The sequence below is a fragment of the Hydractinia symbiolongicarpus genome, chromosome 1 (assembly GCF_029227915.1).
Source record: "Hydractinia symbiolongicarpus strain clone_291-10 chromosome 1, HSymV2.1, whole genome shotgun sequence".
Lineage (NCBI taxonomy): Eukaryota > Metazoa > Cnidaria > Hydrozoa > Anthoathecata > Hydractiniidae > Hydractinia > Hydractinia symbiolongicarpus.
The window spans coordinates 5,004,317-5,023,602 of NC_079875.1; the positions used below are offsets into that span (position 1 = coordinate 5,004,317).

The 19,286-nt window shown below is 33.5% G+C and overlaps 2 protein-coding genes across 6 annotated transcripts; both read left to right on the forward strand.

Moving 5' to 3' along the window:
- Positions 1-2,413: 2,413 nt before the first annotated feature.
- LOC130632861 (uncharacterized) lies at positions 2,414-7,820 on the forward strand. Of its 5 annotated transcripts, none has more exons than XM_057444509.1 (3): positions 2,414-2,544; positions 6,553-6,645; positions 7,043-7,820. In XM_057444509.1, exons 2-3 carry the CDS (start codon positions 6,564-6,566, stop codon positions 7,408-7,410), a joined length of 450 nt encoding a protein of 149 aa, XP_057300492.1. In that variant the 5' UTR covers positions 2,414-2,544; positions 6,553-6,563; the 3' UTR covers positions 7,411-7,820. The 5 variants fall into 5 exon arrangements, with proteins under 5 accessions (XP_057300492.1, XP_057300490.1, XP_057300489.1 ...); XM_057444507.1 differs by lacking the exon at positions 2,414-2,544 and adding an exon at positions 2,551-2,694; XM_057444506.1 differs by lacking the exon at positions 2,414-2,544 and adding an exon at positions 2,713-2,853.
- Positions 7,821-14,146: 6,326 nt separating this feature from the next.
- Positions 14,147-16,136, forward strand: LOC130632918 (ankyrin repeat and protein kinase domain-containing protein 1-like). The gene has a single exon (XM_057444512.1). The coding sequence runs from the start codon at positions 14,771-14,773 to the stop codon at positions 15,962-15,964; it is 1,194 nt and encodes a 397-aa protein (XP_057300495.1). The 5' UTR covers positions 14,147-14,770; the 3' UTR covers positions 15,965-16,136.
- Positions 16,137-19,286: the final 3,150 nt, after the last annotated feature.

The following is a 19,286-nucleotide window of genomic DNA, read 5'->3' on the forward strand; positions in this document are numbered from 1 at the left end:
ATCTTTTATAAAAAAAGTTTGTTTAACTTTTAATATTATAAAATGTGCTCTCATACGCAGATGGTATTATCGTCACTATGGAATATTTTGTCGCTCTTAAAAAGGACTTTGGGTTGATTATATTAAAAAAAAACTAATCCACAAAATGAAATTTTGCCGATTTTGTTCACAGCTTTTTGTGCAGGTTTTTTTTGTGGTGTGAGAAGCAATGACATCAATTTCTGTCGCGTCAGAGCTTTTTATTTATTTATTTATAAGTTGTAAATGAAGCAAGGCTACTGAAGATTCAGTATAAATGCCAAATTTAGTCCAAAACGCCTTAATAGATTATTCTGATCAACATGTTGAGAACTTTCTTCACTTGTGTTTTTATATCGCCTTCATTTTTATTTACTTCGTTTCCTTTTAAAATTTTAGCAAAATCTCAAATCAAAATCTTGTACGTTCTTTAGTGTTCTCTCCAAAGATTTAACCAAAACCCTTCTAAAATCTCCTAAAATTACGAATTTTTTTGAAACTGTGGCCGCCCTGCTTATAAAAAAGGAATGTACAGTTGACCCTCGTTTTACCGAACATGGTTTTCAGCGAATTCCTTATTGTATCGGACAAAATGTCTTGGTCCCTTGATTTTCGCTAACAAAGCTCTCATAAAATACCTCTATTTAACGAACTCGCTTTTAACGAATTCCTCATTATATCGAACAAAAATATCTTAACACAACGCCTGATTTACCTTTGAAATAGCAAATAGTACCTAATTTTAGAATCGGAATGTTTCGAATCACCAAAATCGAATCAACGGCATTCGAAATTCAATCTTTGAATCTTATTCAATTGTTTGTTTACATATTTTTTGTTTACACAATGTCGGCTGCTAAGAAAAAGAGGGTTGCCGAAAAGTATGACGTTTCTAGAAATACAGTATCGTGAATTTATCAGATTTAAAAAATACGCTTTTAACGAATCCCTCATTATAGCGAACTAAATTACTCGGTCCCCTTAGGGTTCGCTAAAACGAGGGTCAACTGTTTAAAAGGGAATATTGCAGCAAATGTAAATCTTAAAAAGCGAGAAGTGTTAAAATGAGTACTTGCTAACGTGGTAAATGTTATAGTTGCCCATGCCAATCTCGTCACCAAAACCTGTAATAAAAAACACATATTGTCAAAATAAAGAGACGTGAGGAGGAGATTTCAGTTCTTCAATCTTCCCTCTTTCTCGAGACTTCTAGGTGGACGCTCTTAAATCTGAAATGTGAACCCAAAGTATCTATTCTTTCTAAACTTATTTTAGCTGATATCCATGTTTTTAGTAACTTTCTGTTGTTTTTGCGGGAAATTAAGGATATGTTTATCTTGCAACTGGACAGATGAGTTACGATCAGTCTCTTTGACATTTTCGGGAAAAAAAACGAGTGAGTTATTAGTAACTCAGTTATTAACTTCTGAAATTTGGTCAAAATTCCGTAAAATATGGAATGTTTTTCAAACGTTTTTAGCGAATTTTCTCCTGAAATGACCCCAAAACTTTCTCAATTTTTCTTGATTCTGAAATATAAAATGTTTGGCCATTTTGTACATTCTTGTATTTCCAACTAGTGTATCGCTAGTTGGTAAAGCAGAAAAATCTGTAAATTTTTCTATGTTTAAGAAGGTCTTGAAAACACGTGTAGAAAAATAAAATATAATGTTTTTAACAATAAAAAAGCACATGACGATTTTAAATAGATTCGAAAAGTACAATTTAAACTGTTACAAAATTAAAAAGAAACCTTTTTATCTCATAAAAAAAAAAATTCAGAATTAATAAAAACTCTCGAGAATTAACTTGCGAATAGCTTTTTTCAATATGTGTTGAGGGAATAACTTTCGCGATAGGCTTCTTAAAAAAATTAGCGAGACCAAACTTTCGCGACGAAGTTTACTTCCTAAAATCAGTCTTTCTTATTGCTTTTATATCACACGGAACCGACCCTTACAAAAGCGGAAAGATGAGCTGGGAGAATATTGCGATAATTCTTTTATCAGGCTCGTTTGCCGACTGATGTAATGCGGAGATAAAATTATAAAAAAAAAGAGATCAGTCCATGAGAAAACTCTGAATTTAACGGTGTTTTTTTGTAAAACATGTCAGAGATTGTTTGCACCAAGAGAGAATTCTTGAAAACGAAGTTTCGGTGTCCCCCCAAAAGATTTAATGCGTGTGGAAACCAAAACGGCAGAAAATTTAACACATAGAGAAAACAGGTGGACACGTGTCGTCAGCGCCAATTGTTGAAAGATAAAGTGTGAAGTTGCTAAAATAATGTTGATACAAATTTATAATTCATAGAGTGTATATAAACAAGTTGTTTTAAAAGGCTTTTGGTTTTCAAAATATATTTGAAAAGAAAGATAAATTAACAAACGCGCAGCAATTGAGAAATTAAAAATTTTAAAACCATATTATTATAAAAATCTTTATGATCCCAATTGCCGATAAAATTAAACCCTCTATTCTTTTTTTAAGACACATGAGAAGAGTCATTAAGTTTAAACAAGGGAGGTAATTACCAGAATTTTTGTTATTTGTTATCCTTTTTTTGTTTTGTGGAAAACGTACTGTGTTCAATATGTACGCGACCGACAAAAAGTTGAACAATATAAGTACAACACACAAACAAAAATTATAACGAAGGAGTGACACGAAGAAGTGGTAAGTCATTTTTGATTCTCCGTAAATATTGTAGCGTTATTACGTATAAGATTTTGTACAAGTGTCACATCATGTAAAGAAGGTGTGCAAAGCCTTCGAGCCTGTTGGAGACATCACGTTTGCAGGTCAGCCATGACAGTATACGAATGTGCATTTTATGTATGTTTTATTTATTTATTGACTACGAGATGGGTGTGCAAAATGTTTATTTGCAAGATGTGAAAATGTTGTGCTTGCAGCTAATCTGCCATGTTTTTTGCTACAAAAACTGGCAACTTAAGATAGTGCTTTCTACTCCTCGCTAGTAACTGAGTTATCATTGCTGGAGTCCTGAATATATCCCTAGATTCCCTGTGGGTTGCCTAATAGCGCTTAACATAGCAATTTGCTTAAGTAAAAGTTGAATTTTTTTACAATTTACAATTTTTAAATATTAGACATGAAGAACGTACAACCTCGTTCCCAGGGCTCTTCTACGCCTACGCTATTCTTACGGTGCTGTGCCGTCTTTGGATGAGGTAGTAGAATGTACTCAGTTGATTCATAGAGTCGTAATTAAAAGAATGAGTAGATAAATAAAATAAACAAAAATTGTTTAAAATTACGCTAGCAAAAACTTGGATAGTTTTGGAAATAAATTTTAAACATCTGTTAAACGAGCCTCAGTACTAGGTTGTAAATGAAACTTGAAGAAAGGAAAATAAACATATATACTATCACTTCAATAATATACAAAGTCAAGTAAAGAAGAAATAAATAATAAATAAGAAATTGTTAGAAGCATATAGGATGTTTTTCGATAATAAGTCTGCTTTATCGACACTAATATTTTGACTTTAACTGATGAAATCTTGGAAGGTGGTGAGAAACATCACAATTTTGCTAGTGTTTAATGTCGTTTCAAATTCTCTGCAGTTGCTTACTTGCTGTTGTGGATTATTATCTGCTTGGGAAGTCCAAATTCAAGTGCTTGCTTCGTTATACGCCAATGAACTTTAGTTCGGACAGAAAACCTTGGAAAAACTCAAAGCAACTTTTAGTTTATTAAACTAAGATCTGACCTGTAGTAAAAACTCAGGGAATTTTTTTACATTTTCTAGCTATTTGAAGGAAAACTCTATTTTTTCCAGAACGTCGGTTAGAGAGAAAAGTTAACCTCGTTCCCAGGGCTCTTTTACGCCTGTTTTTTACTGACGGGTCATGGGGATGTGGTTAAGAAAGAAGAGTATAAAGACTGCTTAGTGAAGACAAGCAGTATGACTCAGATGCAAGAGTTTCGATAATACATTCGAAAAAATACGCAGCGAAAAAACATACATAAAATCCCTACATTCAAATTGACTAATTTCTGATAAGATTCTGGAAATTTGTTTTTTGAGAATCTATTTGAACTCTCCATGACTGAGACCCCTTACCTTTGGATTTCCCCACAGATTAACGATTAATTCTCTATAATAACATCTGTATTCTGTTCAAAATAATTACCTCCCCCCCTCACACACACAGTGTGTGGTTTTGCTACTTCATATGCTTAGGAAAAGCTTAGGAATCCAGTGATTTTTCAACGTTCTTGCGTAGACGAAGAACTCGAAGAACAACATGCGAAAATATACTTTGCATTGAAAGAAGGCTTCAATTGAGACAAATTATTTCAGTCTAGTTTGATTTGAGTCACCTCAATGAGATTATTTAAATGAGTCGTTTGAATTTCATTTAAAAATTGCATTTATTCATGAGATCGCTGTGAGGCGTTTTTAAAATAGTGTTATTGTCTTCACGCGATCATTCATAAGGCGAAAAAAGCATGGCTTGGAAGATAGTTCAGTAAGTAGTAGATTTGTTACTTTTTAAAAATTTTTTTTTTCTTTTATAAGAATATCAAGCTGGAATTTCAGGTTAAAAACAAAACGCAATAAGAAGTGAAAATAATGACCATCCATTTTTGTTATTCTTACAAAAATTGCTTGTGTGCATCAAAACAAAATGTTTTCGTCTCTATATAAAAACTTGATAAGCCCTGGGGCGAGATTGGTCAGTATGTATTCCGCAATAAATAATCCACTAAAACACAATTTCCATTGAAAAAACACCTTTGTCTTAATAGTCCTCAAGGCAGGTTTGCACTAACGAATTCGATGGGAACGTAGTTAGCACCATAAATTTTTCTCAAACAAAAACAACTTTTTGTCAGAACCATACACCTCTGCTGAATTTCATAAATTATAATAATTATGACGTCATCAAAAATTTTATAATGGTTCTGTGCTCTCCAAAAAAGGATATTCAGATAGAATATTAAATTATCATGACAAAAATGAAGTTTTTGGAGAAATATAATATTCTGGTTGGATTTTATTTAAATTTAAAGAAAATAATTATTTTGAAAACGAGGCTATTCTTAGGAAGCTCGGCTATATGAAGGGTTTGACCGTAACTCTCAGCTCGCGATTGAGGCACTTAACGAATAGAAATATTTACGAAATTAGGTAATTTATTCTACCTTTTGCTTTAATTGAGTTTGGCATAATTAAGAAATTCAGGAAAGGTCTATTAAGATGTTATTGCTAGCTGCTGCAATAAAAGTCAGCATAAGTTACGTCTTCACAAAAGATACAACTGACAATATCAGGCCTAGGTTTTTGGGTATGCCCCTTGTTTTACTTGCAAACGCAATCGCTTTAAAAAATGTCCTGCTCAGGGACATTTTTGTTCTTATAAAAAAAAGAAAAAAAGTACGCCTGACAAGAAATGCTTGTGTAATGTCAAAAACATTCAAATATTTAAGTCAATGTAAAATCGGATACAGCACAGCACACAGCACGTTCCCTATTATTTTTAATTGACGTAACGCAACCAGTAGCGTTTTTATTTCCACTGTAAGTCGAGAGTTTCAAGATTTTTGAAGTGTTAAATGTTAACTTCACAAAAAAAGCGTTTAGTGGAAACCAAACTTAAGGTTTCGTTACGTCAATTAAAAATAAATTCTTCAGAGCAATAAGCCGAAAATCTTTTCGTTACCAGTAACAAAAATAGCAGCACACTATCGACGGCGAACAGATCTCAGCCTAGATACAAAAAGCCCTGGGGACTAAGTTGGTCAACGGTTTAAACTTTCCCTTTCCGCCCAGCAGTCAAATTAATTCTGAACTCAGAGTGATGGATTACCTATTGAAATGCGTACTTCAAAGTCTGAATAGCTGAATAATGGAAAAGTTTTTTTTAATATATATTTTTTTTCAATTTTATTACATTTTAATTGAACAGTGTGTTTCTGTATTCATTTTCATTTATATAAGAAAAATTCCTTGACATTGTATATCAAAAAGTTTCATACCCTGCGGTGGAGAGTAAATCCAGCTTTATAATTTATGACTTGTTTCTATACTTTTAAAGTCACGTTTCGTATCCTTCACTCATCTTCCGAACTTTTAATCCTCTTTTTAATTATGTACAATGATTTTCTTTAACTTCGTTATTATATGTTTTTACGTTGGAGTAGCACAAAACTCATCGCTAATGTTATCATGTTATTGTAGTTGTTTAAGTGACTTTTTTTGTAAAGAATGTGGATTTGCGACGTACTTGCAACCTCGCCCCCAAGGCTTGTTAGCTACTTTACATTCGGATGGAATAAGTCAAAATTTAAAAAAAATAACAAGCCCTGGGAACGAAGTTGCCGTACTTGTTTTCATTATTAATGGGAAGATATTAAATCGTCCCCAAGATAGCGTCCTGGGAGTGAAGCTGGAAATACACCAGCTTTTTATGTTTCTCGCTCATTATATTCTTTTGTTCATTTTTGTATGAGAGAAATAGAACTTTGCAGCTTATAACATAACATACCTATTTCTCTTATAGGTTACGTAAAAATGGCATCAAAAAAGGATCAAGTATACAGTATACTTATTATAGCACTGACTTTGGCAATTCCAATTGCTGTGATCTGCGTTTGTAAGTATTTATTTATAGCAGTTTTCTTTTATCTGTGCCGTTAGGCGTAATGAACCACAGCCTCTATCCCAAGGCCCGTGGTCTCTCTTTGTATATCTGACGGCAAGAAAGTGCAGCGGCGGTGAGAAAACAAGTAGTCCTAAGGACGAGTTTGAATGTGGCTTTAATTGTTTTTCAGACGGCAATAAATATTTTTCCTTGTCTTCTGTTATATCAAAAAGGTGAAACCTGGGGACGAGGGTGCCAAGCTTAATTTTTTTTATTATTTACCTCAAATATGTCATTCTTCAAAAACACCATGTTCAACCTCTCAGCGTCCTGCCAGTTCTCCTAAATGTGTAGAAAGACGCTGGAAACAAAATCGTATAAATATATTCTGTGTTTTGTTTCTTTGTAGCTGTTAGTCAAAGTCGATATTGTCCGGAAACAAAAAATAGTGCTATGGTAGCAATTGGAGTGGCAGGAATTACACTATTTGTTATCATCTTAACTCTGATAAAAACAAGAGGATCTGTTCGCGAAACAAAGTGGTTTCCCCTCTTCCTCAACATATTTTTATTATGTTGGATATTAGCCCGATCTTATTGGATGATCAAAGAAGACTACAGCTCGAGCATTTGTTTCCAGACCTCTTATTACTATTTTATTTATGTGCTGTTGATTTTGTTTTGGATAACCTTTCCTTGCACAGCGTCGTTAGATCAAGAACACAAGTCTGCTAAACATTTGAATGATGAGGACGATGAGAAATTACTTCTGGCATGATCATGTTGCTGTATGTCGTATGGGTCACGTGACTCGCTTTAGTCTAGTTGATTTATATACACAGCATGGCTAATATTTAGGAGAATAGATAGATAAACACGTATTTTATTGATGCATCAACATGGACATCAAATTAGTAGTCTTTCCTGCGCCTTTAATTAGGAGGAAGTCCCTTTGATCATATTTTCACCAATAAAGCCTAGGACGAGCGATACAAGCGCAATGGCTCCTTCTGTTTATCTATCCTACTATCTAATACGCATCACTTGGACCAGTTCGCCTGATGTAAACCCTTCTTTTAGTGAATGTAATTTTGAAATTAACGGTTATTGATTGATGGCCTAAGGTCCTGTATATTTATCGTTTATTTATTTAGTTGTTTGTTGTAAATAAATTAAAAATAAACTAAATATTCGGGTTTTTTTACAAGGAAGAAATTCATGTCCAAATATTTACAGAGTCAAACAAAGCACTTATTCGTTTAGCAGCCGCGCTTGGGAGAAAATATTATACATAGTACAGTACTCAGGTGTTTTTGGTTGCTCATATTGGCTTCTTCCATGATGCAATATCCAGATGGTTAATTAGCATTACGCATATGTCGACTTTGTTTCAGTAGTGCTCGTAGTTGTGTTGACGAAATGATTAAATTTTAAAATTGGGAAGTTTAGCTAGTTATAACATTACATGCTGTTTTTTATTTTAGCAATAATAATTTTCGGTCGAGCCTCACTGCTACATAATTTCTAGGTTTTTGCTTGTCTATTACTTAAACATATCAAGTGGAGTAAGCAATATGTCAAGCCTGTGCTCAGGGCTTTTTCATCATGCTTATATCAGAAAAGTAAAACATCGGTTCAAATTTACTGATATAGAGCTCGTTTAAAGGAGCTCTACGTATGATGTTGACGTTAACGCCATTAAGATGGAAAGACTTAAAATTGATTGGCTATCTGCTAATTTTTTTCTGTTCCTGTCTGCAAGGAAACTTAAAATGACTTCAACTTTTAGTTTGGATAGGAAAATTTCAATAACCAAAATTCCTCATTGTTCGTTTCGCTCCGTTCATATTAAGAGAAATATTTTTTTACATTTTCTAGCCCATATACAAATCTTAGACTTAGACTTAGAAATCAATTCACAAATTATAGCTAAGAACATACATCGTGAGAAATATCGTAGCCAGCTAACTAGTTTGCTATATTTGTTATTTTCAAGCTTTTTTATCCAGTAACATATTTGGTTTTAAATGTTATACTCATTTTACTAAGGTGCAGCTCGGGATTTTGTGGATAGCTATATCTGGCTAAAAAAGGAAACAGAATTTTTAGATGTTTTGCCAGCTTCTTTATTTAGTTAATAGTACAAACCTTTGACTTGATTATAAACATGGGTGAAAGTCTTTTGCTACTTTCACAACGAGTTAAAATAAAAAGGGAATTTTAGGCAGGGTGAGAACAGGCTGTTGGACATGTTTTTATTCGCCACAAACGTTCTACACAGATGTTTTGTTTTCGTTGTAAGTATCGTTTTTATTTGTTTTTGTGTTTTTATTTTACGGCTGTTCCAGAGATTTATTTTTATTTATAATTTAGTTATAATTGGAATAGGTGCGGCGCAAAATATACCCATACTGAGGAATTCGCCCCGATGTGTCACACAGTTCATTTGTACAGAAGTGCCAAACTCGGTGTTCAACGTCTGATCATCTACCTAGTCTCCGTAATAATACCATAGATATTCTATTCAAAATGGTAGCCGAACCGCTACTTCGTGCGAAATCCGTCGGTTTTTTCGCGACTAATATATACACTGTATTGATTAAAATTAGATTTTATAAACATCTACAGCACAAAACGTTGACAGCCCTCAAGGAGTTCAATCAATTCTCAGATCGACTTTAAGACTTTATTTCCTCCTCCTTTCTTTTATCGATGTTTTGATTTATATCTTTCGTCGTATGCCGTTCTTGTTTATATGATATCTTGCAGAACAAAACACAACATAATATCTAGAAATCTAACTGTAAAAATTTTAGTGATATTAATTAGAAAAATAAGAAACAGATTTCTAGATCTTTGTTTATTATAACAACTCGAGGGAGCTCACTTGGGGAGGGAAAAATCTCGTTGATAAGCTGTCAATGGCGAAAAAGTAAAGTTGGTTTAGACTGCCTACAGCATACATCCGCCATATTTGTTTACAATTTTTACCCGCGAGTTTTTCTTGCAAGCAATTTTGGTTCACGCTTCATGTCTTGTTTATATAAAAGACTGATATCAGGATAAAACGCATATCAGCCCGGAGTGAGAAGTTAAACCTGTTTTAACTTTTTAAAAAATGTTCTGAGTGCGTTTGTTAACTAATTCTCATTTTTCGTGAAGTTTCATCTTTAATGTTTCTAAAAAACGGGATATTAACAAAAAAAAGTAAATATATTTGCTAACACGTTGTCTTAAACCAACTAACTAATTATTTTTAAAATTGAGTCATAAAGGAACACTCTTTTTTAGATTTATTTATAAGTCAATATATTCAAGTTAAGGATTGACAACTCCGTCCCCAGCTCTCCAGAAGTAGATACAACGTGCTATATAATTAAATAAGAAAATCTGTTTATATTATGCACAAACTCGTTCCTAGACGTAATTATTTCTCACGTATTTTCATACCAAAAAGCCTTTTAACTAAGTTAATTTCACGTAGGTCGACAAACATTTATATATTATGAATTTTTTCAAAACGTATGCAACAACATGTAACAACACACGTGCAAAAAATATGAATACGACAGACTTGGACTCAGAACTTCTTTAAAAAAATAGCTACGCAATGTTAATGCGACAAGACAGCTCGGAGACTAGGTTGAATTAAGTAATGACATGATTGAATAGAAGCTACAACAAATTCAGCAGGGCGGGGGTGATATGCCAAATCGAACGTGAGTTTGTGCACTCCATCGTACAGGTTTTATTGAAAATTGAAGTGAGTTGACTGATCAATTAAAACATTGAATGATATTATTGTCACTCAACATAATGTGAAAAATTCTCAGCTGTAATCATCTATATTATGTTGAGTAACAGAAAAACAGCGAGAACGTGGATGCAAGTTTTACACACTGTTTTATGCAACCAGGTGCGAAAAAAGCTTTCGACAATAAAGGTGGTAATAATATAAACTGCTTTTTTATATCTTTGGAATTTAGTGAAGTAATAGGCGGCATATTATTAATATTTCGCTACTGATTAACGGGAGGAATTGCAATAGTTGACACGCTTTTATGATGGGAATATGACAATCTAACCTGGCTCTTCATTATTCTTATTTTTATATTCTTCTAAACAACAAACCTGTCGTTTTAAATTAAAATCCCAGCCAGATATTCTTATATAGCATGTTTTTATAAGAGCGACGATATATCGCTGTGTTGTATATTTCCCTGTGGTATATTTCGCTGTGGTATATTTCGCTATGGTATATTTCGCTGTGATATATCTCGCTGTGGTATATTTCGCTATGGTATATTTTGCTATAGCATATTTCGCTGCGATATATTTCGCTGTGATATATTTTGCTATGGTATATTTCGCTGTGATATATTTCGCTATGGTATATTTCGCTATAGTATATTTCGCTGTTGTATATTTCGCTATGGTATATTTCGCTGTGATATATTTCGCTGTGATATATTTCGCTGTGATATATTTCGGAACAGCGATACTTGCTTTAAAAAAATGCGAAATGCACACATGCATTATTGAAAGATATTGAAAAGATAAACTCTTCAGATGAATGTCACAACAAGAAGGCTTTTATCAAGATATACACAAAAAAATAATACCTTTTTCATCTTTTATTTATCATCTAAAAAGATGTCTTTCCCGCTGAATCATCAATTGTTAAGATTTCTTATGATATTGTCAGGATAACCAAATAATAATACTGGAATTCAAAATAAAACTAGTTAAAATTTCTTAATGTTTGAAAAGACACTGTCAGTATCTTATAAAATTGTGTTTTATGAAAAAACGTGTGCAGATGTTAGCAACAGTCATGCTAGGGTATATAATAAAACTTAGGGACCGCTTACATGGAAGCGGGCTAGCTCGGCAAACCGTGCTGGCGCACTTGTCGGCTGACTTTCAACTTGTGGGCGAGGCTGGCTCTGAACAATAAAAACAATAAAAAATGTTAAGCAAAGAAAATGATTTTCATAACAAAAGAATTTAATTTCTTGAGCATAATAAACCATCTCGCCTCTCCATACAAACGAAGTTTAAATTCCTTTGAAAATAGCATTTAGGCGAGATTGCAGCAGACTACATAGTCTATAAAGCAGTCTGCTTAGTCTATAAAGACTATGCAGTGGATCCGTTTGTATCTTGAACCCAAAGAGGCCGGAAACTTCTGAGATAAGATAAAAGGAAAGATCAGAGGGTGCACTTTAGTAGGAAAGATGTGTGAGGACGGTTTGAGATACAGAGTGCCCCATGACGGTCTTCTTGACTGTCCCAACGATTAAGTTTTATTTATTTTATGTTATTATCATTAACAATTTTTATAATAATTTTCACAAAGGAGCAAAAGGATTTCCTAAAAGCGCCTTAAAGGAGCTACGGAACGGCTGTTGGCTTTCAACGTTAGTGACTTACACAAAATGGAGCTAATGACGGTGAAAAACAAAAAACGCTATTTTCCTACATGTATGTAATTTACAGAGAATTTTTATGTTCTCCAGCCTTGGTCATGTTTTCATCCAAAATGAGTCTCGCTGAAATATTTCTTTCTAATATACTTTTTGAAAAAAAATATTGAACCAGCGAGCAAAGTGCGCTGGTCTATTCATTGCGCAAAACGCGTTTGCTGGATTTTTAATATGTGCGCGGGATATGCGGAATGTGAGCATTTTAACCGGTTCATAGCCCCTTTAAAAGACAATACCAATAATTTATTAATTAGTTGAAACTGATTCATCGTCACTCTTTTACCGAAATTTTTCCCCCGATGATGTTCCAGAATTTTATTGAGAAGCCGATGATGTTCCAAAATTTTAAAGAGACGCCGATAATGTTCCGAAGTTTTAATGACACGCCGATGATGTTCCAAAATTTTAATGACACGCCGATAATGTTCCAAAGTTTTAATGAGACGCCGATGATATTTCAAAGTTTTAATGAGAAGCTGACAGTAATTTAAACTATAATTGTCAAAAACAACTGGTTAAAACGGAGCGAGGTTATTTCTTTGAGAAAGTTTGTCATTATTAGTCTTACGTGATTCAAACGGGAAATTGCTTATACGAAACATTTTTTAATGGAAATATTTTACCAGTGATGTAAGCGCTTCTCAGCACATTTTATCATCGAAAGTTTGTTCACAAAAACTATCCCATTAAAATTAATCGTGTTAACAAATAGTTCCTAGATGTATTCCGTTTTTTTGGATTATATAATCCGTTTTTGCCGGGTTTTGTAACGACTACTTAAAGACTTAAAAATACAATGTTATAAATAAACACACCAGTGAAAAAGTACAATGTAAATAAATAATAAATAAACATGAAATTGTGAAACAACCAAACATTAAGAAACACATAATAATAACCAACCTCGATCCCAGGGCCTGTAGCGTTTTTTATATGAGGGTGAGACGCCTCATTAATTAATTTCACCTCAGCAAAGTGTTTTTGCTGGCGCTAAACTGGCGCTAAAAAGCATGAATTATTAAGACACTCGTTTTAACAATCTCATACTTGAAAGATGGTAGCCATGTCGAGTGAAAGTGAAGAAAGTATCTAAGGTAAAAAATAGAATGAGTAAATTTGATTTTTGTATGATTTACAATAGTTCTTTTTCAGCATGATCAATGTGGGTAGTACACTAGCCATAGGAAACAAAGTTGTTTCATGGAAGGAAAAAGAGGGTGGGTGTGGGGGAAATGACATAAGCACTGTGGTTCGTCCGAGAACCAAAAGTTTTAAAAATAAACGGTTTAGATTATCTACGATGCGATTTATATTGCAGGTTGTTATGTTATATTTTTGAACCCTTCGCAAAGATTAGTTTTTCCACATAACCCTCGTACCCAGGAATTTTTTTTTCTCTCAAAGAGGTTACAAAAATACCTGTGGATGATGACATTGAGAATAAATATTATTTACGGTAAACTTCAAACCAACGACATATTAGAAACTTTTTAATTATCAAGGGGGACTTATTACATATTTCCTTTAATGTAATTATTTACATTATTTTTTAAACACCACTGCCCTAATGAAGTAAGTTATAAAAGAAGAGGCCTGGGAAAGGGGTTGTTTAAACTATCACTTTCGCAATCATTTTCGCGTAGTGTGCAATTAAAAAGGTGATTTTTAAATAATAAGGGGATATTAAAAACTTGAAAAAAATATTTTAAAAAATTTTGGCGGAGAAGTTTGTAAAAGTTTTTAATTGTCTATTGAAATTGTTTCAGCTAAAACTCAAATTTCGTCTATTTGATCTGCGTTTTAACCGTTCAAGGGGCTTGTGGGCGTTTATTTCGAAATCGATGAATAAAAACACAAATAAATATAATCACAGAAAGTTCAAATATATTTGTGTGTTGGTTACACAATTCCACTGTATTTTAAAACTCTCTGGATATGGTGATGTAATATATATCGCCAAAAGAGATTATGTCATCCCACTTTTATCGTTTTAATTAAGAATTCTGTATCTTTTTTTAGATACCGTGATTGCTACATATAATTATTATAACAATTGTTAAGCTTCACAAGTATGCGAATCTTGTTAATTGTAACATTTAAAATCGGTTAATGGACAAAACTTGAAAACGCTGTTTCATTTGTGATGGTAATAGAGCCATCAACTTCGTAAAGGGAACCAAGGTATACTCTTTATTCCAAAAAACAAAAACAAAAAAAAGCGTAACATTGGCAAGGATGATACAGTATTTAAATTTCATCATCGTTGGGTGTTGTGTTGTTTTGTTTCTAGAAGGAAATTGAAATTGGAAACTTGACGTGGATAGGAAATTCTATGAATTAGGGGGAAACAAAAAAGAATCGACGTTGAACAAAGGGAAAACAGAAAGAAAAAGTAAAAGTATTGTTATATATTTATAAATAAAGTGAAATTGCAGAAAAACAAGTTGATGAGTTTGCATGTATACGATGTTTCTACGACAATGGTTTTGTGATAAAAACATATATATGTTTATTGGAAAAGTTCATAAAAGTTTGTAGACGAAAATAATTTTATAGTAAAACATACATTACATGTTCAAGATCTCAATATAACCACATCAAACGAACAGCGATTATTGTCAGTAAATTTGTGTGTATTGCGAAAGAAGAATCATGGTGCTAGGATCCACAACAAGTTTAGTTCTGTTTTCAGATAACAAATTTCAATCTAAGGAAAGAACTTGCAGCTCGTTAAAGTTAAAAGAGGAAAAGAAGTCTCCAAGGTCTCCAAGAGATATTATCTTTACACAGCGTTTATATGCAACAGCCAGTCTGGATAATATACATTCGAACCATCTCATGAACCAATCACATTTTAGAATTACGAAACATGGTAGCAGTTCTGAATCGAGCGACGAAGAAAAATACGAACATCTGAAAAGAGGGACTATAAGTTTACAAAACTTAAAAGATATCGATAAAAAAGAAACGAAGAAGAAGAGCTTTAGTAAAAAATCGTCATCAACACGAGGCTCTTTAAAAAGAGTATCTAAAATATTTTCAATGATATTAACAGAGCCAACCGAAACTAGCGATGAAAAGCAATCATCTCCACGAGTGAGAACTCCGTCGATATTTCGCAGACTGAGTCGTGTCGTGGAAAACACAGACCCAAACAAACTAACCAATGAAAACACAACAAATTGGACACGCAGGTTATCTTTTAAAAGAAATAGCGAACCTAATACAAATTCTAATCACTTGACCATAGAAGACGACACTTCTCGATTGCATCACAGTCGAAGTTTTGGTTCTTTGCGCTCTCCATTTTCTACGCCGAAACATTTACAAAAACTACTGACGGATGACGAGAAAATGAAATTATTCACAGAAATGTTGGAATGCATACGTCACGATGATTGTAAGCGATTAAAAATTTTAGTTAAACGTCGACTGATTGATATTAACACCATACAAGATTCCATGTCTCTTTTACACGAAGCTTGTTTCAAAGGATGTATTAAATGTATTAAAGTATTAACTAAAAATGGTAGCTCAGTGACGTTACTTGATGCAACGGGTTGGACGCCTTTGCATGCAGCGGTTGCTGGTGAGAACGTGGAGTGCGTCAGATATATCTTACAGTGTGAAGCATCTCTAACCTCTATTACAGACGACGGATGGTCTCCGTTGCATTTAGCTGTCAGTGTTGGTGATTTACACATAGTTCATGAAATTATCATGCATGGCGGAGATCCGCTATTTCATGCAGCAGGAAAATTAACACCATTCCAACTTGCTATTAACATGAAACAGACTCTAATATTGGATTACTTTTTACATTTGCAAAGATTTTTAGTTTCCTGAACGATGGATCCTGTCCCTGAGGCACTTGCTTGTTTATTCTATAGCTATTAAAATAGCGAAAAGCCCTGGGGACGAAGTTATAAAACTATCAAATTATTTTTATGTTTTATGATTGCTTCTCACAACTATTTGTAAAAACTCCAATCATAGAGAAAATAAAATAAATCAGACAGCTAATTTTAACGTTTGCCACCACAAGTGATTATATGAGCACCTCCATGCATTTTTGGACTTTGGACCTACGACTTCGGATCTTAGGTCATTTCTTTACATGCGCAGTCTTGAAACATGCTGACGCAACTGAGTATTGCCCATTTAACTCATTTAGCGATGTTTGAAAAACGACGACGTTTCTTTGGTTTTGTCCATGCTTGTAACAAACCGACTTTTGCTGATTCAAGTACTATATATAAAGCAATTACTTTTACATTCACGCTCAACTTTTTGGACTTTGGACCTACGACTATATATAAAGCAATTACTTTTGCTATGTCAGCAGATTAACTCTCTTAAGACGGTCCGTTTAGAATGTACGTCTTCAAGATATTAAGTTTCCAGAAGTCTTTACACACTAAAACTATTTGTTATTATTAATTAAACTAGTCTATAAAGCCCGTGGAGAATTCCACTTAGGTAAAAGGTCAATAAAAAGATAGTTGTTTTAGATGTTTTGCTGACGTCAGCAGGGCAGTGCAGATAAAAATATTCGCGAAATTTGTTTATTCTTTGTCTGTCACGTGTAGAAGTTGAAATACTGGTTAAAATAATGTACAGGATCATATGTTCTCGACGAAGGCCTAAGGCCTAAGATATCAGGGATTAAAAACTTTGCTGACGTCAGCAAAGACCCGTCAAAACCTTAAAGATTTTTTTAGAAATTTGTATACCTGTTGCCTTCATCGTATAGATCTTAAAACGCTGATCAAGAAAATGTATAGGATCATGCATCTTTGACAAACGGTTGTAGAGATATTAGGGTTTAAAGGTTTTTTGATGAAATCATCAACCCAACCATTGGAAATGATTTAGGAACCCAGTTTTGGGAAAATTACCTAAATTGTTCCCAGGGGCTCCTTAGTTACCCACGCGGTGAAAAATCATTGACGTCATCACCTTGTTTCCATTTTATTTGGCCTCAAAGTTTTAGGTGCATTGTATTTTGGCTGTACTAGTAGCTATATAAATCTTGAATGACATAACTAGCAATTCCTCCTTGATCAGCACTGTGATATTTTTAAGACAATATTAAAACTTGTGATGTAACTTGCTACCAAAATAAGGTTTCTTTCTCTTTTGACCGCCAACTTTTCATGGTGAGTGTACCCCACAACTTGAAGCAATCAAATTAATAACCAAGTTTAGGTCTTGAACTTTCATAATATACAATCTTATGTCAATACTGAGTATACTTCCTTTAAATAATTGTAAAATCAATATATCGCACCAGTTTAAAAAGTGAAAATACAAAGGAAAAACTGAATAATTTTCTGCGTCCTGCATGTTTTTTTTAGCAAATGCCTTAAGCTACGGGGACACGGCAACAATTTTCATGCGATTGCAACAAAAAAATTGTTTTGTTGCAATTGCATGAAAATGTTTCACTCAACCTCGTCCCCAGGGCATCTTGTATCTTTTCTGACCCCGGGACGGCGATACGAACATGGCCCTGGAGGAGGCCTCGTCACGTGACCCTCCAATACACAGTATTTCTGTGTGTAATATTTAATGAGATTTGTCTCAATGTACCAAAGTTTTAATATAACCTTGCAGAGCTAAGCGAGATCGGCCTTTTACGTCACAGATGCGTGCGGCGAGTTTGTTTTGATTCCTCTCATCGCAACACACAAACTTCTCGCATATTGCCCTTGATTGTTTTGTGTAAATGTATAAATATACAATAATGTTATTTAGGCTGCTGTTTACTTGAAGAAATTCAAGCAATTTAGTTATGTGTATTTCACTGAATTGGTTGACTAGCAAGCACTGGGTTGCAAAACTTGTAGCTAGGGGAAACTTGGAAATTAGTAAATGATTTGCCCATCTGAACATAGCACTTCGTTGGTTCTCTAAGGTGCAGATATGGCTACATAATTTTCAAATGTTCGTATCATTCTAGGTGCCCGACTGAAAGTAGCTAGGCAGAAATTTAACCTCATATTAACATTTACATTTTTTATTCATTTTGGCTGAACTTTAGAATTCTCATTTACCGTGAGTTCATATCTGTGTCTGCATTACTGCTTTTATATGATGACAAAGATTTTGCTGTATTTAAACAATACTTAGCTGAAACTGAATTCAACTATGGTGGACTCACTGCTTGCAGTTATATTGGGTGAAAAAGGCTTCAGAAAAGTATTTACTTTAGAAGTATTTTTTTCTTTTACATTTGTGGCCTTAACATTTCCAAAAAGCCACCCATTACTGATAAATTCTGCTTTTTCTTTTCTTAATGACATGTTTTAAAACGCCTTGCAACTTTTTTATTTTTTACTCAGCAAGCTCACATTTATTTTGTATATACACTTAATTTGCATCTAATTTATACAAAAACAAGGTTTTTTTCTGTTTAAAACATAAATAATTCAAAAATTTTATCAAAAGCATTATGCTGGTTTGAAAATCGAGAACGACAAGTCTGCGTGTGATCTGTTTTCTCGATTTAATGTATCACTGCCTTAATAGTTTAGAAAGAATTGATATACGACTTTACGAACAGCAAAGCATTGCTACCTTGAGAAAAAAATGTTTCGGGAATAATTTTTTGAGGAAATTATTTTGGGGATTTTGGACCAAAATTAGTTTCATAAATTCGCACTTTTTAGAGCTCATCAAAATTCTGCTGCTGTTCAAAAATCGATTTTTATTGATATATACATCTATTTATTGTTATCATTCTGCTTGGAAAATATTTAAAATGCCAAACTAGCTAACCGTGAAGATTAATTCAGTATTCTCATAAGAGCATCCTATCACAAAAAGATGTCAGCAAAGAGACATTCCTTGCAACTAAATTTTTTGTTTACTAGCATAATTTTAGGTTGAATCTTATCTGACATTTCTGAGGTTAGAATAGCTTTTAAAATTTTCTGAATCTGTATCTTGGTCAAAATTGATATGCTGTCAAAACGGCTTATCGGCGTCTTTGAAAAGGGCTAAATTCTGAAACTCAGAATGTATGATGATAATAGAACTATTTTTTGGCTCAATTTCATCAAACCAATCTAAAACCATATCATACCAAATCTCAAGTCAATATTTTAATTTTTACTGAAGTTATGGGACGCTTTATAAACTATATACTCGGTTTAGACTTTTTTTG